Source organism: Zalophus californianus, chromosome 9, assembly GCF_009762305.2.
Source record: "Zalophus californianus isolate mZalCal1 chromosome 9, mZalCal1.pri.v2, whole genome shotgun sequence".
In the NCBI taxonomy this organism is placed as follows: Eukaryota; Metazoa; Chordata; class Mammalia; order Carnivora; family Otariidae; genus Zalophus; species Zalophus californianus.
The window spans coordinates 4,343,051-4,362,176 of record NC_045603.1 but is presented as its reverse complement, the minus strand read 5'-3'; the positions used below and the strand labels follow the sequence as shown (position 1 = coordinate 4,362,176).

At 56.7% G+C, this 19,126-nt stretch overlaps 1 protein-coding gene across 3 annotated transcripts in view; it reads left to right on the top strand.

The window, feature by feature from the left end:
- Window positions 1-19,126, top strand: part of FBLN1 (fibulin 1) — an 81,873-nt gene that overhangs the window by 29,329 nt on the left and 33,418 nt on the right. For all 3 annotated transcript variants that reach the window (XM_027594102.2, XM_027594103.2, XM_027594105.2), the window contains 9 exons: window positions 240-341; window positions 952-1,089; window positions 2,219-2,356; window positions 6,522-6,665; window positions 7,477-7,605; window positions 8,337-8,462; window positions 11,318-11,437; window positions 12,228-12,359; window positions 14,081-14,204. In XM_027594102.2, the coding sequence (XP_027449903.1) occupies window positions 240-341; window positions 952-1,089; window positions 2,219-2,356; window positions 6,522-6,665; window positions 7,477-7,605; window positions 8,337-8,462; window positions 11,318-11,437; window positions 12,228-12,359; window positions 14,081-14,204 (1,153 nt within the window). The remainder of the gene's footprint in view (window positions 1-239; window positions 342-951; window positions 1,090-2,218; window positions 2,357-6,521; window positions 6,666-7,476; window positions 7,606-8,336; window positions 8,463-11,317; window positions 11,438-12,227; window positions 12,360-14,080; window positions 14,205-19,126) is intronic.

The window sequence follows — 19,126 nt, the reverse complement described above, 5'->3', positions numbered from 1 at the left end:
GAGGCAGCCGCTCCAAGGTTGTCCAGGGCCAGATCCTGGGGTGGGGGTCTCGCGTGGGAAGGGAGGGGTGCTAGGCTGGAGAGGGTGGGCTCCAAACCGGGGAGCCTGCCTTCGTGTATTGTCCACCCTGAGGGCGCTTGCTCTGGCCCGGTCCAAAGAGAACCCTTTGGCAACCCAAAGGGCCTCTGGTGTGTGTTGGGCTCCTGGCTCACGTTCGCTCTGATCCGCTCTCGTTCCAGGCGGCGGGCCCTGCAAGCAACAGTGCCGAGACACGGGGGAGGAGGTGGTCTGCTCGTGCTTCGTGGGCTACCAGCTGCTGCCCGACAGCGTCTCCTGTGAAGGTAACCTTTGCCGTGCTCCGGCCACAGCAGGACGGCACGCAGCCGCCCTGGGGGCCTCGGCCTCGGCTTGGCACCAGGCAGGGCCCACCCTGCACACCGCGGGGCCCCCCTCGTAGGTGAGGAACAGCATTCCCTGGAGTCTGCAGCGCACGGCGCCCAGCCATGGCTCTCCTCCAGGAAGGCACAAATAACCGCGTTGGGGAAGAGGGTTGGCTTTGCGGTCTGACCGCGCTCTGAATCCGGGATCTGCTGAGTGGCCCCGGGCACGTCCCTCAGCCTCTCTCGGCCCCTCCTGTCTGAGGTGGGGGAGATGGAGCAAGGTGATCGCCTCTCGTAGGGGCCTTATGGATCACGTGGCTCGGGTGCAGGGCCTGACACTTGCTCCGTGGGTGCTCAAGGAGAGCAATAGATCTGAAACCGAGCAGGGGAAAGAAACCATTGCTTTTGATTTGGTGGTGGGTGCCCAGGACCCCGACTAGGCATGTGCGTGGGGGACTGGACAGACGGCTGGCAACCAATTGCACCACACCTTCCGGGATGTTCCTTTTGATAAAGCGCGGGGGTCCGTGGTTCCTGCTGGTTACTCCTGCTTTGCCTCCATCTCTCCTAGATATCAATGAATGCGTCATGGGCAACCACAACTGCCGGCTTGGAGAGTCCTGTGTCAATACAGTGGGCTCTTTCCGCTGCCAGAGAGACAGTAGCTGTGGGACTGGCTATGAGCTCACGGAGGACAATGACTGCAAAGGTATAACATGCTCCGAGTCTACACACCTCAGCTCCCCGGGACTAGATAGGATGTGCTGGTAAAGCAGCACCAGGCTCCCGGGGGTCTGGGCTCCCTGTGACTGCCCAGGGATGCTGGCCGGTTATGTCTTTGGTAAAGATTTGCCTTCTTGACCGTAACGTTGAGTTAATGACAGTGGTGAGTTTGCAGGCTCAGAGCAGGATCATTTCAGAACAAGACCAGAGGTGAATTTCAGGTGCTCACATGTGCTTTCTCCTCGCAACTCCCCCCCCCCCAAAATATTTTCTGTACAACAGCTGCCTTCCATCTGACTCCAGGCTTCCTTGAAGTTCAAAGCATATTCTCTTCCGCTGCATAAAAACATGACATTTTTGGCTGCTGGCCTTTCCCCGCCAAGCCATAGATGTGATTTGGCAGATAAGGCTTTGATGAGGATCTATTAGAACATAGTTTTCTTCTGAGGGTTTCCAGCCCTCCAGAATGACAAAACCACTTGTGTGAAAATTTTGGTTGAGTTACGAGGGTAACTCAAAAGCCAGGCACACCCTCCTGACGTCTGACGGCCTTTGGGCAAGCTCACTTCACTCCACCCTCGCTGGGCGGTTTGGACCCTGAGAACCCAGGGGCCCAGCCAGCTGAGTATACACTTTTGAACACTTGACAGCCATGAACTTCAGGGGAAGGGCAGCCAACGTGTCTGATCATGACAATCACCATTGTTCATGTTTGGAAGATTATGACGATTTCAGAATGAATAACTTTATAGGGACAGTGTTTATTGCCACTAAGATCATTGCTTATTATCTAAACTAAACACGCACTTAGCCTAAAGTGAAGGGAAAAAAAAAAAATCCCACATACTGCCAGGAAAATGCCTGGGATATTTATTATATAACAGAAAGTTTGCCTCATAAGAGCCTTGGGGGGAAAAAAAGAGTTTTCAGTCTTTAGCAATGCGAGCACTATTTGGCTAGCTGAGGCTCCTTTTTATGTGACCTCTCTATTGGAATGTTTTGGGTTGTAGTCTGAGTAATGAGCATTAAAAAAAAATTTCTTGTGATTTTTAAATGTTGTATGATGCTTCTGGCAGGACTCTTGCTAACAATTTCCTTTTTTTATGACGTACCAGATATTGACGAGTGTGAGAGTGGTATTCATAACTGCCTCCCCGATTTTATCTGTCAGAATACTCTGGGATCCTTCCGCTGCAGACCCAAGCTACAGTGCAAGAGTGGCTTTATACAAGATGCTCTAGGCAACTGCATTGGTAAGACTCTGTCACCAGGGCTGGTAGGGTCCCCCAGGTGGGGCCGACGCCCCGGTGCTGGGCCACGTCTCTGGGACGTGAGGGGCCGCCGAGCAGAGGTCGGCAGGCACATCCTATAAAGGGACGGGGAGCAAACACTGAGGCCTCGTGGGCCGTCTGGTCTCTGTTGTGGCTACTTAGCTCTGCCATTGAGGCTGGAAGTCAGCCACAGATAACGCGAGTGAACGAACGGGCGGGCGGTGTTGTGTCCCCATAAAACTTTATTTACAAAAACAGGTACAGGCTGGGGTTAGCCCTAGGGCTAGAGTTTAAGCAACCCCCGGGTCTAGACGAAACCCCCAGTTTGGCTTCATTTTTGGAGTCAGAGACACCTGGTTTAGAACTCAATGACTTAAGGTAATTGACTTCCTTCCTCTGACCCTCGATTTCTTCCTCTATAAAATGGGAAGAATCATAATATCTGCCTTAGAGGCTTGAGGCAAGGATCGAAGAAGAGGATTGTGAAGTGTCTGGTGTATTAAAGATTTGTTTTAAGAGATACTCTGTGTTAGTAGTCAGTTTCATGGAGAGAGGAGAGGAGCACAGGAGGTGCAAAGGGCCTGGGGCAGGGGAGTGGGGAGCTAGTGTTTACTGGGCAGGGAGTTTCAGTCGGGGAAAATTAAAAATTTGCGTGGTTGGTTGGTGGTGATGGTTTCATGACAGCACGAACGTAGTTGATGCCACCTGTCTGTAGACTTAAAAATAGGGAAAACGGCACATTCTCTGTCACGTATATCTCACCACAAAGCCCCACAAAACTACTCTGTTGCTATCAAAAAAAGAGAATCCCGTGGGAATGTAGTAAACTAGTAAATGCAGGAGGCCTGGCGAGAGGCTCAGGTCGGGGAAGCAGCGTGCGGGAGGGGCAGGGAGCCGAGCAGACCTATTACCTGCTCTTTACGGGGGGTGGGGGGGTGGGGGGGTGACTCTCCTTTCTCCTGGGCTCACCCCGGCTAACCACCTGGCTCGGTCACTGTGTGCTGTTGGCCTTTGCGTCCAGATCCGCTGGCCTGGCCTTGGCCTCTGCTCAGCAGAAGCTTCTGGGTCCTGCCTTTGAGGATAGGAGACTTCTCTCCCAGTGAGAGTGCAGATGCCACCCGTTAGAGCCCACCCTCCCTGGGGGCTGCCCCATTACCCTCTTTGAAAGTTTGACACCTCCGAGAGTGAGGGATGGCGGGTGTCTGTCTTCGGTCTGGCTCACCCACTCTCAGAGAAATCTGTATTGATCTTTGGTCTGAAATGGTAGTTTGGACTGAAAGCTCTCCTCGCTTTTTTTTTTTTTTTTTTTTAACCACCCTGGAATATTTAAAGACAAATAGAACAGTGACCCTCACTTTGGACGGGGGCCTCCTTGGAGCCCTGCCCCAGCCTTCTTCTTTAAAGCTCCCCTGTCATCCCGTGCGGGGAGTGTGGGGAGGCTTCGGAGCTGGGGGGCAGGGGAGGGGCTCAGCTTGGCTAGGCTTGGCCCCTCACCATCTTCCACCCAGTGCAGGGGACCATGGTGCTGACGGCCCTCCCAGGGCCAGCAGGGAGGGGGGGCCTGCCTGGACTTGCCCTGTGCTTGGAGGGGGCTCTGCCAAGGAGACTGGCATCTGTTCGGGATGGAAACCCTGACTCATGGCAAAACCAGCCCCGATTTCCACAAAGAAGGAACATTGGCAAGTCTCAGCGTGGCCCCCTCCTCCCCCACTACGGGGTGCAGACCGTGCAAGGACAAGGTGTGAGAGTAGCGGGAGGGGACAGTCCCCCTCAGTGTCTTACCCTAGATGCAGGGAGAGCCTGGGTGAGTGGAGCTAAGCCCCAAAGGAGCCCCACCCACCAGCCCCTGGTTATTTGGAGGGTTTGCAAACCAACCATGAGGTGCCCCTCATCTCAGCCCTGGGGCGGCCCCCTTTTCATGTGCCCACACTCCTCGCAACCAGACTCAGGGTTCTTTCTTTAAAATTTTTTTTTTTTAATTTCAGAAGTTATATATCTATATATATTTACAAAAATGCAAGCAAATCCCAAAGTGCAGAAAGGAAACGCTCCTCTCTTGCTCAGCAGTGTCTGAGTGCCTGCCCTTCTGGGCTCCTGCGGTCTGGAGACTCTTTGTTTCTGATGCAAATGGGGCCAGAGGGAGCTGCAAAGTGCTTCCCCGCCCCGCCCCGCCCCCAACCCCTTCACAATGTATTTTGACATCATTTTACGTCAGTACCTTTATGTCATTTTTTTAAAAATGACCTCGTCATCCCAAATACTTCTCTACAAGGAGAAAGTGTATCAGGATCCAATGCTAGTTTCGAGGCCATCTGGGAGAGGGCGCTTCCCCTCCCCTGTGTGCATCCTGGTCTTCGGCTTGCACACCTCTGCCAACGGCACCCTCACCCCCTCCAGAACAGCGTGAGGTGGTGGGAAGCTCTGACCTCATGGGCAGCCAAATCCATCTTCCCGGGATTCCTGGAAGCATTCCTGGTGCCCCACAAGCCTGCCTGTTCCCCTCTGGCCACCACCGGCAGACAGCCCAGCAGCTGTAGAGCTCTACCCCGGGGCGAGGGGGGAGAGGGGGGTGCACAAGAATGGCCATGCTCTAAGAAAGCAGAGGCCTTTTTCCTTATTATAAGACATAGAATGTTCTAGAACCTTGAGGTTTGGTTGCTGAGGGCCTTGAGACGATCCCATCTTTTTGTTGTTTTTTTTTTCCCCGTTTCTTCTGATTCCCAATTGGCGTGCATCGTCTTCCCTTCTGCTTTAGTGAGGACAACAGAGAGGACCAGAGCGGGCTTCCCACACGCTGGCCCCCTCTGTCTTGGGACGCTCACAGGTCCGGGGACAGAGTTTGGGAACTGTAGATCTGATTGGCGAGCACAAGGCTTGGAGGGAGGCCATATTGTTGCTAAACACTGCATTTATTCTTGATGCAGAATTTTTTTCTGTAAAGGGCTAAATAGTAAGTACCGGCTTCATGAGCTCTAGGGTCTCTGTTGCTGTAGACAATAAGTAAAGAATGGGCATGGCTGTGTTCCGATAAAGCTTTATGACAAAAATAGGCAGTGGGCTAGATTTGGTTGGTAGGCTGGTAGGCTATGGTTTGCCCACCCCTGATTTGAGGGCTGGGAGGCAGGACTCCCTGGTTCTAGAGCTGAGTGGGCCCTAGGCCCATCTGTGTGCTTGGGGAGTTCCGTTGTTTATAAAATGCAGAGAATAATCCCGGCCCTGCCTAACTTGCAGGATAGCTGTGGCGGGTGAGGGCAGTATGGACCTAAACGCTTTTGTCAACTGTTAAGTACTGCCCCCATGCTTAAGGCCAACTCAAGGGGGAAGATGCGGCTGGTCACTGACTGTCCGAGGAGGGTGGGGTGTGGCCGGGAGGGGAGAAGTTCAGCCAGTCCCTCTTTTTGACTTCAGCTCAGGGGTCTTCTACCATCACTCCCTTCTCTTTGTCCCCTAGATGCTTTGTAAGTATCTGAAAAGGGGAATTCTTAAAAACCTCGGTCCCTTTAGAAGTCTCCCCTAGTAAGAAGTTCAGCCTGTGCGGTTTGTTGTTGTTGTTGTTGTTGTTTGAGAGAGAGAATGCGAGCGGGGTGCAGGGCAGAGGGGGAGAGAGAGAGAGAGAATCTTAAGCAGACTCCACGCTCAGCGTGGAGCCTGGCACGGGGCTCGATCTCATGATCCTGAGATTATGACCTAAGCAGAAATCAAGAGTCCGACACTTAACCAACTGAGCCACCCCCGTGCCCCAGCCTCTGTGATTTTGCACCGGATTGTAGCTAGAGGAGCAAAAGTTTATCCTTGTGCATTTACTGGTTCGCACTCACTAGGCATGTGAAAATCAGAAGGGACACGGCCACGTGACCGTGGGCAGGCCTGAGAGCCAGGCAGGCAGCCTCAGATGCCGTGCAGGGAAAGACGGACGTGTTGAAGGTTCAGGGGCAGGGAGATGGGCCAGGCAGGTGGTGTTTAAGGTGGCATGTGCTGGCAAGATCTGGGAGCCGCTTGGGAGGCCGCTGTGTGGTCCAGGGTGAGGGGGCACCATGTGGTGTTTTGTAGTGAGGGGGGGAAGTAGGGGTTTTCTGGAGACCGGGTTGTTGGGTTTTTGCAGGCCCTCTTGTGTTTAACCACATTGTCTCTGTCTTCCCTGCTGCAGATATCAATGAGTGTTTAAGTATCAGTGCCCCGTGCCCTGTTGGGCAGACATGCATCAACACGGAGGGCTCCTACACATGCCAGAAGAACGTGCCCAACTGTGGCCGTGGCTACCATCTCAACGAGGAGGGAACCCGCTGTGTTGGTTGGTATTAAAAAATAAAACCAACTTTTCTGTCTGCTCCCAGCACACCCCTCCCTTCTCTGAAAGGGGAGAGGAGATCCCCAAAGTGAAGCCATTTCCACCTGTCCATCCATCTCATTGCTCATCTCCAAGCATAGACCTTTGCCTTCGATTGCTTGGACCATTGCAGTAGGATGCCAGCCTACCACTGCGCCCAGCTTTGTCCCTTTCAGTCGGTCTGGGGTGTCCTGAGCTGAAAGCTCCCTTGGTGCCTCCCTGCTCACAATCCCCACTGGTGGGACACAGAGTTCAGGCAGCGACCCTGCTTACAATTCAGTCCTCCTGAGGTTGACCCAACTTTGAAAACCTTATAATTCAGATGAAATAGGTCTTGCTGCTCCCTAAACAAGCCCTACCCTTTCCTCTCTGTGTGGTTTTCTGCTTTTACATCATTCCCTCTGCCCACCTGCTGCTACATTCCTTTGGATCCAGGTCCTTGTTAGCAGGAAGGAGTCTTTCTCCCTGCGACTCCCAGAGCACTTCCCTAGCATCTCCTCTGGGTCACTGGGCACTTCCTGCCTTCCCTAGGGCCGTTGCTGGCCAGCCGGAGCAGGAGGCCCCTGAGGGCAGGGGCTGTACCTGGGTCCCCTGTCTCCCCAGCATGGGGCGCAGCACGTAGCAGGCACTCTGTGACATCGTGTTGAAGGACAAATAATGTTGCTTTGTTAACATACGTTTTAGTTTGCTGCTTTCTTGTCTTCCTCTCTTGATATCTTAGGGGAAAAAAACACTCACACTAAACGTTTTTCAATGCATCATTCTCTTTTACAAGATGTGGACGAGTGTGCAGCACCCTCTGAGCCCTGTGGGCCGGGGCACCTGTGTGTGAACTCCCCTGGAAGTTTCCGTTGTGAGTGCAAGGCTGGATACTATTTTGACGGCATCAGCAGGACGTGTGTGGGTACGTGGGTGTCCCCACAGGCCTCGGTGGTCCCCTGAGAAAGTCCCAGTACAGCAGCCCCAGAGAGCAGAACCTGAGTCGGGTGACCCCCCATTCTGGTTCCACCTGCCACTGCGCTCCCGGGTGTGAGCCAGGCCCCCTGCCTGTACAGCAGTTGCTCTGCTTGACCCAAGGCCGGCAAGGGTTTGGGAGACTGCGGCCCGCTCCACAAATGTCCAGAAGCACGAGTGATTTCCCAAAGTCCATGCTCACCCGCAGGGCTTCAGGGCTGCGTGCGCGGATCACGGCAGAAGAACCTGTGGTGGCATGGCCACCTCTCTGCCAGGAACGGGAATAGACCCCCCCCCACTGACCGCCCCCTGCCACCCCCAAACCAGGCTGCTCAGGGGGAGGCTGACAGCTGCCCCGTTCAGCCCCAGAGCCCCGTGTCAGACCCCAGCGGACCCTCCTTCAGGACTCCAGGGTGGAGAACTGGCGGGTGGGCACGTCCCCAGGAGGGCGGCTGTCAGGGAAGGAGCCTGAGACTTGCCCAGCGGACAGGCAGAGGCCGGGTGTGGTCCCAGCACCCCTGCTGACTTGCTGTGGCTTTGGGACAAGTCGCTTTGCCTCTCTCATCCGAGAGATGGGGCTGCAGGCGGTGGGGGACAGAGGTGGCGAGCAGAGGCAGTGTGAGGCGTTGCCTGCTGGGGGACGGACGCTGCCCTGAGCCGGCCCCGTCCGCTCTGTTGCAGACATCAACGAGTGTCGCCGCTACCCCGGGCGTCTATGCGGCCACAAGTGCGAGAACACGCCCGGCTCCTACTTCTGCAGCTGCACTGTGGGCTTCCGGCTGTCTGCCGACGGCCGGTCGTGCGAAGGTGAGGCGGTGCGGGCAGGACGGGGCGCTCCGGGACCCCCTCCTCCTGGGGAGAGCCACTGCTCCACCTGCAGGCCCCTGGGGACAGACTCGAGTTTGTTTCCCCAGCACGTATTAGGTGACGCACTGGTTGGGGAATCGCCTGTAAAAGGTGGCTTGTCAGAGATGACCGCTCACCCAGTCCCTCCCGGGCCCTGGAGCACCTGGTGGCATCTGTCCAGGGCCACGCACGTGGGGATTAATGAGCTAAAGAAGCTGTGTAGGACATGGCTAAGAGTGTGGGATTTGGAGGCGTCCGACCCACCCTGTGTTCACGTGACCGTGGGGAGTGGCTGACGTCACCTGCCTCCGTGTCCTAACAGGAGAAATGAGGTTGATAGGTCAGATTTTCTTTCTTTCTTTTTTTTTTTTTTTAAGATTTTTATTTATTTATTGAGAGAGAGAGAATGGTAGAAAGAGAACATGAGAGGGAGGAAGGTCAGAGGGAGAAGCAGACTCCCTGCCGAGCGGGGAGCCCGATGCAGGACTTGATCCTGGGACTCCAGGATCATGACCTGAGCCGAAGGCAGTCGCTTAACCAACTGAGCCACCCAGGCACCTGATAGGTCAGATTTTCAAGTAAATTGGAAAGACAGGTTTTACTCAGACTTTTGCAGTAGCGGAGAGAGACAGATGTCAGTGTAAATCCATCTCAGCTCTGCAGAAACAAAAGGCGAGAGGCTTTTGAGATGCGGGGGCGTGCTAAGGAGAGGCACCACAGGATTTGTGGTGGGATGGACCGAGGCCGCTGCACCTGCTAATTGGTTCCTCCCCTCCCGCAGAGACTGGGAGAGGGGTGCCTCCCCTTTTGATGACCACATCTCAAAGGTGTGGTTCCTGCATCCTGGAGAAAGACTCTTGGGTAGCAGAGGATACATCTCAAAGGGACAAGAGAGAGGGTTTACATTTATAAGTTTTCTAAAGTAAATACTTCTAAGAAGAAGGAGGCCAGGGCATGTCATCAGGTGTTGGCTGGAATACTGAGTATCTTCTTCGGGCAGCACTGAGCTTTCTCAGGCAGGCATTTTAAGGGTCTGAGGCCATCATCCTAAGTACCCCGTGTTGGGCCAATAGGAGCCATGCTAAAGTGTGGTCAGGTCTCTCCGTCCACCAGGTGGGGGTTGGGCGGACTTGTTCGTGCTGTGTCTTTCGGTTAGCGCATAGCACCAACCTCTTCTGGGGATGGACCACGATGGCGTGAAGTGCATTCAGCACAGGGCTTGGCACACAGTAGGTGCTCAACAGGTATCACGTCTTCTGTGGGGATTAGGTTCTAAGGTCAGCAAAGGAAAGAGCTTTGACAGCCCTCAGTGATGCCCTCCCATTGCCCAGCACAGCCTCTGGACCCTCAGCCGAACGATCACAGAAGTCAGATATGCCCAGATGCACCCAGTATGCACAGTTCTCAAACTGGAGGCTGGGCAGTGGGACAGAATCCTGGGTCCTAGGGTCCTCCCAAGGGTTAGGATCTGCCCCCAAGAACCAGACCCAATGCATGTATATTGGCAAGGAAAGCATTCACACATGGCGGGGCGGGGGGGGGGGGGGGTTGTCCCCTGAGCTTGGGTTCAAATCCTGTTATGGTCTTGAAGAAGTAAATCAGCATTTCTGGGCCCCAGTGTCCTCACCTGCAAAAGTGTGGGGTAGCAGGACCCACCTTATCAGGAGCCATGAGGATGAAGCACGTGAAGAGCTCATCCCGGTGTCCTGCGTGCACTGAAGTGCCATCTATGGACACCGCCGGTGTTCTTGCTGTTATCATTCATGGCTTATGCTGTTCCTCATCACTGCTAAGTGACCAGAAAGGAGATATTCACGTCTACATTAGCAGCAACCCTGGGGACAGAAAACCAGGGCCTGGCCAGCTTTGCCATGTCGTTCCACTAAGCTTTTATGAAAGCCCCCTGACAAGGTGTGTGGTGGGAACATGGTTCCTGCCTTCAAGGAGTGTCTCCAGGATGTGACGAGAGCGGAGGTGAGCAGATGACCAGGTGAGCAGGTGGCGGCCAGGCTGGGCACGGGGCTACTGCAGGACGAAACACGGGGTGAGAGGCGAATGGATATTCTCAGCTGCTCGCCCGTCCTGCCCTGCTAGGAGTTAGCAGTAAATAAATGTGAGAGGAGGCTTCTAGGCCAGAGGTTGGCAAAGTTGTTTTTTTTTTTTTTTTTCCCTAAAAGCCACGTAGTAAATATTTTAGGCTCTGCCAGTTATAATCTGTGTTGTAGCTACTCACCTCTGCCGCTGTGTTGCAAAAGCAGCCACAGATCGGGGTAAATGAGTGAGAGAGCATAAAACTTTCTTTGCAAAACCAAGAGGTGGGCCGGATGTGTGCTGATCCCTGCTCTCAGTGAAGGGAACCGAGAAGCGGGATCCCAGGGTTGCCGAGTGGGCCGGTGAGCGCCGAGCATTGGCGTGTTAGGAATATTGGCATCTCGGCTGTTCACCCGGGCCTCCCTGTCTGCAGAGGGCATCATCTTGGAGGTGAAACAGGGAGGGCCGTGATCACATCTCCATTTGAGGACTAGAACTGACCTGGCGGCAGTCCGATGGGGACCCCACTGCGGGGGGGGGGCTGAGACCGGAGGCTTTACTGTCGTCCTGATGAGAGGTTCCCGATCCCTCGGCCATGGGGGATGGAGTGGCAGCCGCTGTCCCTCGGGATGACCCCCGGCGGGTCCCCAGCCCCCACCACCGTGGGACCTCTGGCCCTTCCTCTGTGTTAACTTGAGGGAGGTGCTCTGTCTACAGCCCTGCCAGGGAGCCCGGGCAGGCGGCTGGCTCCGAGCATTGACCTCCGGGGACCCTGTCTCTTTCAGACGTGAACGAGTGCAGCAGCAGCCCTTGCAGCCAGGAGTGCGCCAACGTGTACGGCTCCTACCAGTGTTACTGCCGGCGAGGCTACCAGCTCAGCGACGTGGATGGGGTCACCTGCGAAGGTGGGGGCGCCCCGCTCGGCTGAGGGGAGAGCACCTCCACCCCCCTTCCGCTTAACGCCCTTTCAGGCTGGCAGGCGGTGTGGGTTTTTTTTTTTTTCCACTCCAACTGAGATTTATTTGGATACAAAGAAGTCATTGCGAGTGAGGTTTAGAAAGTAGCAAACACGTGACCGCGAGGGTCACGTGTGCCGGGACTTTGAACCGCGCACGTGGCTGGGCTTGGTGGTGGCGACCCAGGGGCGAGGTGGGGGCCCAGGGGCTGCCCACAGGCCTGACTCGAAGCTCTGCCTCTCCTTGGCCGAGGCTGTGCATCCCCTGCTGCCTGAGGGCTGAGCCCAGACCCACCAGGCTGTCGGACGATTAAACCGGTGGTCGACTCGTGCTTGGTACGGTGCCTGGTGCACCGCGGGTGCTCCGAGAACAGCTGCTGTTAGGATTCCTACTTCTTTCCCGGCAGGCGTGTTTTTTATTAGCACATTTGTTCTCATTAGCATCAGGATGTACCTGGGGCCTGCAGGTGGCCTGTATAATGTGCTAGTCCCCTCCCTGAGCCCCCAGTCCGCCTCCTCCCCCACGTATGCATGCTCCACACCACGAACTCGCTGTGACCCTAGGCGAGGCCCTTCCCCTCTCTGGGCCTCAGTTTCCCCTTCTGGCATAATAGTTTCTGAGGCCGCCCCGGCACCTGGAGGCTTCCTGTGTCCAGATTGCCCCATCCTGGCCCACTGTTGGGAATGTAGCCCGGCCGGGGTCCACACGGGGTGCTGAGGAGGGGGCTTTGCCGTCACAGACATTGACGAGTGTGCCCTGCCCACTGGCGGCCACATCTGCTCCTATCGCTGCATCAACATCCCTGGAAGCTTCCAGTGCAGCTGCCCGTCGTCTGGCTACAGGCTGGCCCCCAATGGCCGCAACTGCCAAGGTGAGCATTGTGGAACCCCCGGGGGTCGCTTAGGCTGTGCGCGGGGCTCTGCGGTGCTGGGGAGCTGAGGCCAGGCAGCCCCCAGCTGTGGGGATGCGCTCCCCTGACCCAGGGGCCACACCATAGATGGGGTGCATCCGGGAGGGCGAGGGGAGGCCTCTGCACACACACCCTGGTCTCCCGCACGCGGCACCCCTGTCTTCAGGGGGTTCTGACCCTCTTGCTGGGCCCTCGACAGCCCCAAGGGGACCAGAACAGGGGATGACAGCCTTTAGGAAGATGCTAGCCAGGGAGGAAATGGGAGCTCAGTGCCCAGACGGCCCCATTCCACAGCACAGGACCGCTCGTTCCATCTTGCATTCTCCCATTCGACGAACCCTTGATGCGAGCCTGCCAAGGGTTAAGGGCAGAACAGTGAGCAGATGGTGGAGGCCTCTGTCCCCAGGTGCTGATGATGACTGCCCGGTCGAGGGGATGGGTGTGTTCTGGTGTGTGACAGCTTACGTAGTGATGAGCATAGTCCCTGTAGTTATGAGCACTATGGATGCGAGGGTCCTGCTGGGGCCGGGGGTCGGCTCCAGCATGGGCTAAATGAGGGGGCCAGCGACACCCATCTGTATTCAGCTCCCATGTCTAAGAACACTCTAGGGGTCATCGTGAGCTCTGGAACTGAGCCATTTGGCAACTGAGAGGGGCTGCTGAGTAGATATTTGTGAATGAAGGACCCTGCAATGGATCCAGGGACGGCCCCAGAAGCTGGATCACAGAGGTCGGGTCTCTCGGCCCCTTCCTCATGAGTGCCCCCCACAGGACTGTCGACCCAGAGGCTCCAAGAGGCCCCGGGTTCTGCACTTGTCAGTTCTGGTCGGGAAGAAGGTGGCTTTGATCAAAGGCAGGCAGGAGCTGTGGCCTTTCCTGGGAGGCACCCACTCAGCTTGCCTGTAGCTCTGGATGGAAGTCACTTTGTTTTCTCCTTTCTGGCGGAAGAGATGACTACCGCAGCCTGGGTGCTCTGCCAGGACCAGCAGAAACACATTCCTGAACCTCGGTCTTTGAGATTCAGAGTGTTGTTTTTGCCCCAAGATCAGGCATCTGGCCCCTCTTCACAGATGCCTCCCAGGCTTGGTGGCGTCCCCCGGACCCCACCATGGGGCTGCTCCAGAGAGCTGTGGGCAGGGGGACAGTTCCCCGCGTCCAGGGTCCTCTCAGGACCATGCCCCCAGCATCGCCAACCCCGGGCCCTGGGCGCAACCTGGAATTCCTGTAAGCCTGGGTGTCCTCCCCTACACCATATGGGGCCAGTAGCTTCTGCCATGTCCCTGCCGGGATGTCACAAGCCCCACACGGGGTAAGGTGTGAGATAAGGGTGCACCGACCCTGGCACCAGCCCGTGTGGGTTTAAAGCTCGACTCGGCCGCTTGCGAAACGTGTGACCTTAGGCGAGTCACGGAACCTCTGGGAGCCCCTCCCTAAGATGAGGATAATAACGGTATTGTGCGCGGAAGCGTTAGAAGGGACAGAACTCCCCAAAGCACTTCCAGAGCTGTTACTGTCACCGTCATCCCAGGAACGATGAACAACAAGTAGAAACTCTATAGATACTGATATCCTGTAAGTAAAGGAGCTGTGCGGTGGGAGGCCCGGTCCCCCGGCTGGGGATGGCCACCGGCACAGCACGGGCGGCCTCCGCCTTCACCGGGCTGCCTCGGGGTCTCTCGCAGACATCGATGAGTGTGTGACTGGCATCCACAACTGCTCCGTCAACGAGACCTGCTTCAACATCCAGGGGGGATTCCGCTGCCTGGCCTTCGAGTGCCCCAAGAACTACCGGCGCTCCGCAGACACGTAAGTCCCTCGGGGCCCCCCCGCGGTCTGTCTGCGTCGGCCTTCCTGCGGGGTGTGGCTCCCGGCCTGGACGGCCAGTTAACCGACTGTGCCCTCCCCCCCGGGGGTGGGGGATGACCCGGGAAACTGGAGGACCCCTGAGTCTTTAGTCCCCAAACACCAGGAGAGCACAGAGAACCAAGGTAGTGACTTCAAGACGGCCGGGCCTGCCCCCCGCCCCCGGGGTAGCCTGTGCATGGAGCCAGGCGGAGATCCCAGGCCTCTGGTTTCCGAGGGCAAGACCAGGGTGCAGGGCAGCTTGCTGGGCCTCAGCTTTCTCATCGGCACAATGCAGGTGTCAGGATGTGCTCTGACCCAGATGAAGGTAGTGCTGGTTCTGGGTGAGCCGACGTGATTGCTGGGGCGTCGTCAGTCAGCAACCCCCCTTCTTAAAAGCCAGATTCCCTTCAGCCCGGTGACAGTGTGGGGCCAGCACAAAAGGTCTGTGTCCCAGACTTGAAGCTATGTGTTCCCGTGTCATTGGAAGCTCCTTCCCTCCCAGGCCACCGGGATGTGTGCTGGAGCGTCCAGAAACCGCCTTCCTCAGGGCGTCGTGAGAACCCTCTGATCTCCCTACCGGCCACCCTGCCCCTGATTTTATTCAGCGAGTTTCATTTGGTGCCCCTGTCAGTAGTCTCAGGAAGAGCTCTCCAGTGGGGCCAGATTTGGGAGCACAGATGCATGACCCCTCCCTCCAATCCCTGGAAATGCTCAAAGCCAGCGCACAGCTAGGCTGACTGTGACTCGGCCTTTTGACCTTGAGGGTCAGGGCCTTCTTGGCTGGTGCAGCCGGCCTTGGTGTCCACTTGCTCAGCCTCAGGGGTGGCTGCCCTGGCTTGTGGTTCTGGCCCGGCCTCCGGCTTGCCGAATGCCAGAACAGGAGATGCTCAGATAACCCGTCTCCCCCGCAGCCCTTTGGGCTCTTCCCGGTGTCTGCGTTCATCCTCTGCCCCCCCCCCCACCTCCATGGGCCCGCTCTGTTCCCCCAGCGCGGGTATGTTTGTCTGCCTGGAAACCCAACAGCTCATGTCCTCCAGGCACCCCCGCGAGGGAAGATCCCCTCCAGAGCTGGGTGTTTGAGTGTGTGGCATTCCAGAGACCTCGTGGGTTACCCGGAGGTCTAGAGGGCAGTGAGGACGTTCCTCTGACTGCTAAGAAAGTTCCGTGTCCTCAGTTTGAGCCCCAGTGTCTGCGTTCATCCTCTGGCCCCCCCCCCCCCACCTCCATGGGCCCGCTCTGTTCCCCCAGCGCGGGTATGTTTGTCTGCCTGGAAACCCAACAGCTCATGTCCTCCAGGCACCCCCGCGAGGGAAGATCCCCTCCAGAGCTGGGTGTTTGAGTGTGTGGCATTCCAGAGACCTCGTGGGTTACCCGGAGGTCTAGAGGGCAGTGAGGACGTTCCTCTGACTGCTAAGAAAGTTCCGTGTCCTCAGTTTGAGGCTGGGATGCCACTGTGTGTTTTAAGTTCCTGTTCTCCCAGGCCTTTGTCCGTGTCTGGGTTTGAGGACTCTGGAAGACTGGCTGGCACTGGGCATGGACTTCTCACACCCAGCCATGAAATCCAGAGGAGGCGGCTGCCCTGTGGGGGTCTGCACGCCTCCCAAGCCTGCGGGGCTGACAGGTGGGCGCTGTGTGTCGAGGTCGTGGCTGAAATCAGCAGACCCGGCTCCTTGCCACATGTTGGCGCATGCTGGAGAAAGTCTTTTACTTGTTTGGGGGCCATGGGCAGACCGTGTGCAGGTACCTGGGCAGACAGGAGGCCCGCAAAGGCCCCCATCCCCTGCACCGTGCCTGCTAGGGGCACATGCCAGAACAGCAGTGACCGCAGAGTATAGCAGGGTTCCCACCTGGCTGGGGTGGGGGCCGGAGGGCTGCCTGGAGTAGGCGATGCTAGAGACAATGGGCAGGTAAGAGCTGAGTTAGGCAGAGAGGGAAGGGGTGGTGGGCAGGACTACAGTAGAGCTGTGGCCAGGGGAGCGAAGGGGTTCCAGCCGTGAAATGGGGTATTCAGCAGGGAACCTGGACCCACATTCCATTCACTGGGGGGTTGATGCTCCAAGGCTCAGTCTGTCCCCATCCCATGGATTGATTCATCAGCCGGTACCTGGCGCAGATAAAGAGGGGGCTCGTCATTTTCTGTGAGTAAGGACAGGAAGTGGGCCCCCACCCACAGTACAGGCAAGGGGGGCGGGTGGTGAGGCTCCAAGCCCCCCCTCCCGGGAAGATGGCCAAGATTAACGCACAGGCCTGCTCCCCAGCGCCACCTAGCGGTGGGAGCAGGGGTGGGGAGGAGAAAGGAGCTGGGAGCCAGAGTCTGGACCTGACACCCGGTGCACCTGCCCCTGGTGACTGTTCTCAAGCCTCCTGGGGATGCTGTGGCATTCTGGAAGGATGCCAGCTTGAAGTCAGGTTCACTTGGGTTTGCCTCCCCACTCAGTCCATTCCAGGTCCTTGAGCTTCTTGGAGCCTCCATACTCGAGCTGTGAAGGGGGTGGTGGTGTCACCCTGCCAGCTTCCCGTGGGGTGAGCAGTGATTGTGGGGCAGAGCCCCCTCATGAAGCTCACACTGGGCTCACACTGGTGGGGTGTGGGTAGGCACCCCAAAGGCGTATTTCACTGCCAGGGTAATATGGATGAAGGGAAGGTGGGTGGTGCCCCTGGTGTCCAGGTCCGGGCATGGCCCGAGGGACTGCGTGGAAAGGGGAAGAACCAGGGCCGGGGTTCTAGGCTTCCAGACTCGTTCTCCTGTTCCTTGGGGCTGTGGCCTCAGGTCAGTGTCTTGGCCACCCAGGGGCCCTTTCTGCATCTGCAACGCCTGCTTGGCAAGGCCTTGAGGATTAGCGAGGATTAGCGGTAACGAGCTCCAGGCGTCCAGCCCAGTGCCAGCACATAGTCCATGCTTAGAAAAAGTCGCGGTGAGGAGAATGATCACTAGACATCCCCGTTTCCCTTCCTCGGGGCACGGCAAATCCGACACGGAGGTTCCTCGGGGTAACTTTGCCGTTCTTGCTCTGTTGCTTGCTGACCGCGTGACTGATGGAGTTGCCCGGCCCTCAGATGGGAGACGAGATGGGGGTTCTGAAGGGCTGGGTGGTTGGGGCCGTCACTGCCGCACACAGGAATCCATCCGGTTACAATTTTCTCCTTTGCTGATCCCTGTGGCTCCACAGGGAGCCGGCCAGGAGCCCAGAGTAGGAAGTGGGGGCTGGGGCTGGAATCCCAAGTTGAGTGGCCACAGGAGGGGTCTTATCCTGGGTGCCCCTTCCTAGTGAGGGGAGTTACTCTGGGACCATGGAAGCTCATAGCTTAGCGGGAACCTAGTGACAAGCCTCTGACAAGTTGAAAGCGACACGGGCAGGACGCAGGCCAGAGCTCTGAGCAAGGAGGGGCTGATGTTCTCAGCCCTGCTAACGGCTCAGGCTGGAGGTTACCGTTTTTATGGCTTCTTTTCCTCCTCCTCAAGAATCCCCTTAAAGAATTTATAATCTGACCTTCAGAAAGCAATTTGTAAAATTTAAAAGTACTGTATTAGGAAAGGCCCAGTAGCCAGCATTTCTGAGGTTAACATTTAGGGTGCCTTGAGAGAGAAGATTTAAGACGTGCATACTGTCTCTCTCTTTCTCTCTCTGGGCCTCAGCCTTCTCTTTCTCTTCACACAGTCTGCTTCTGGGCAGTGTCCCTGGCAGCCAAGGGGCGGTAACTAGAGCATGACCCAGCAGGCTGGGCCACAAACCACAGGCTTGGGCCTCGTGGATCGTCCAGGCTGTTAAGATCCCGACCGTACGATTCCTTCTGACCCACAGGAGGAATGTCAAAGTGTTCCAGAGCCTGGGATGGGGCGGAAGACCTCTTTGTCCCCTCAGCAGGGCCGACCCCTGAGGCTGGCGGGCTTGGCAGCCTCGGTTGGCCGGGCTCTGGGCCTGAGGGTGTACCGCGGGTGGACAAGAGGGGGTGGAGTCCTGCCTCCGCCTGGTCCTGGGGCTTCTCCGCAGAATGACAAGAGAATGGAAGTCGGGGAAGTGCTAGCGGGGAAGGCTGTGAGCGTGAGACAGCCTGGGGGGTGGCCCGAGTGGCCATGCCTTCCAGAAGAAGGGATTGGGCCTGGAGGACCTTCTTTCTCTGGTGTGTGCCGACTTCCAATAACTGCATTTTCACAGAAAATAGGGTGTTCTGATCCAACTTGTTGAACTGGAAAATTAGGGCACGTTGTTCTCTCGTACGCAGTGAGATGGAAACCAAGACGTGCGGTCCCAGGGACCTGGCCGTTCTCTGCGTGACGGCGGCCCCTCCTCAGTCCAGACATACTTGCTAACAAAGACTTTTGCGTCAGGCAGTTTGCCAGCTGCAGTAGTTACGATTTCTGTGATGTTTCAGTAAGTGTAGGATAGAGCAGGTTAGGATCACTGAGGTTGGAACTGACCGGGAAAATCAGGGCCATATTTATTTGGGTCCATTTACGAAGCACGTAGTAGGTGTCACATGCTGGGTACTGGAGATAAAACCAAAGAGCCATCGCCCGGCTCTTGGGAGGTGAGAGCTCAGGGATGCCTAGTGTGAGAAAGAGCTTGGGGTGCTCTGGCTTTCGGGTCAGGGGAGCGGTGTGGAGCCCATTGAAGAGGGAGTGTCCAGTTCCCTGGTGTGCGATGCCTAAGGGAGCTATACCGGAGCATCACGCACACTTCACGTGCCCTCCCCCCATACACGCTCGGCTAATGCTTCCATCGGACAAATCAAAACCCTGTCCTTGGACAGGGTACAGGGTCTGTATTAGGAAAAGTTGAAAGCCCTCCTTCTCCACTGGAGCTTCTCCACACAGAAGTGGGCAAGCTTGAGTCACATGAAGGAGACTCTAGTGCCACCTGCTGGACAGACCCACCAGGCCC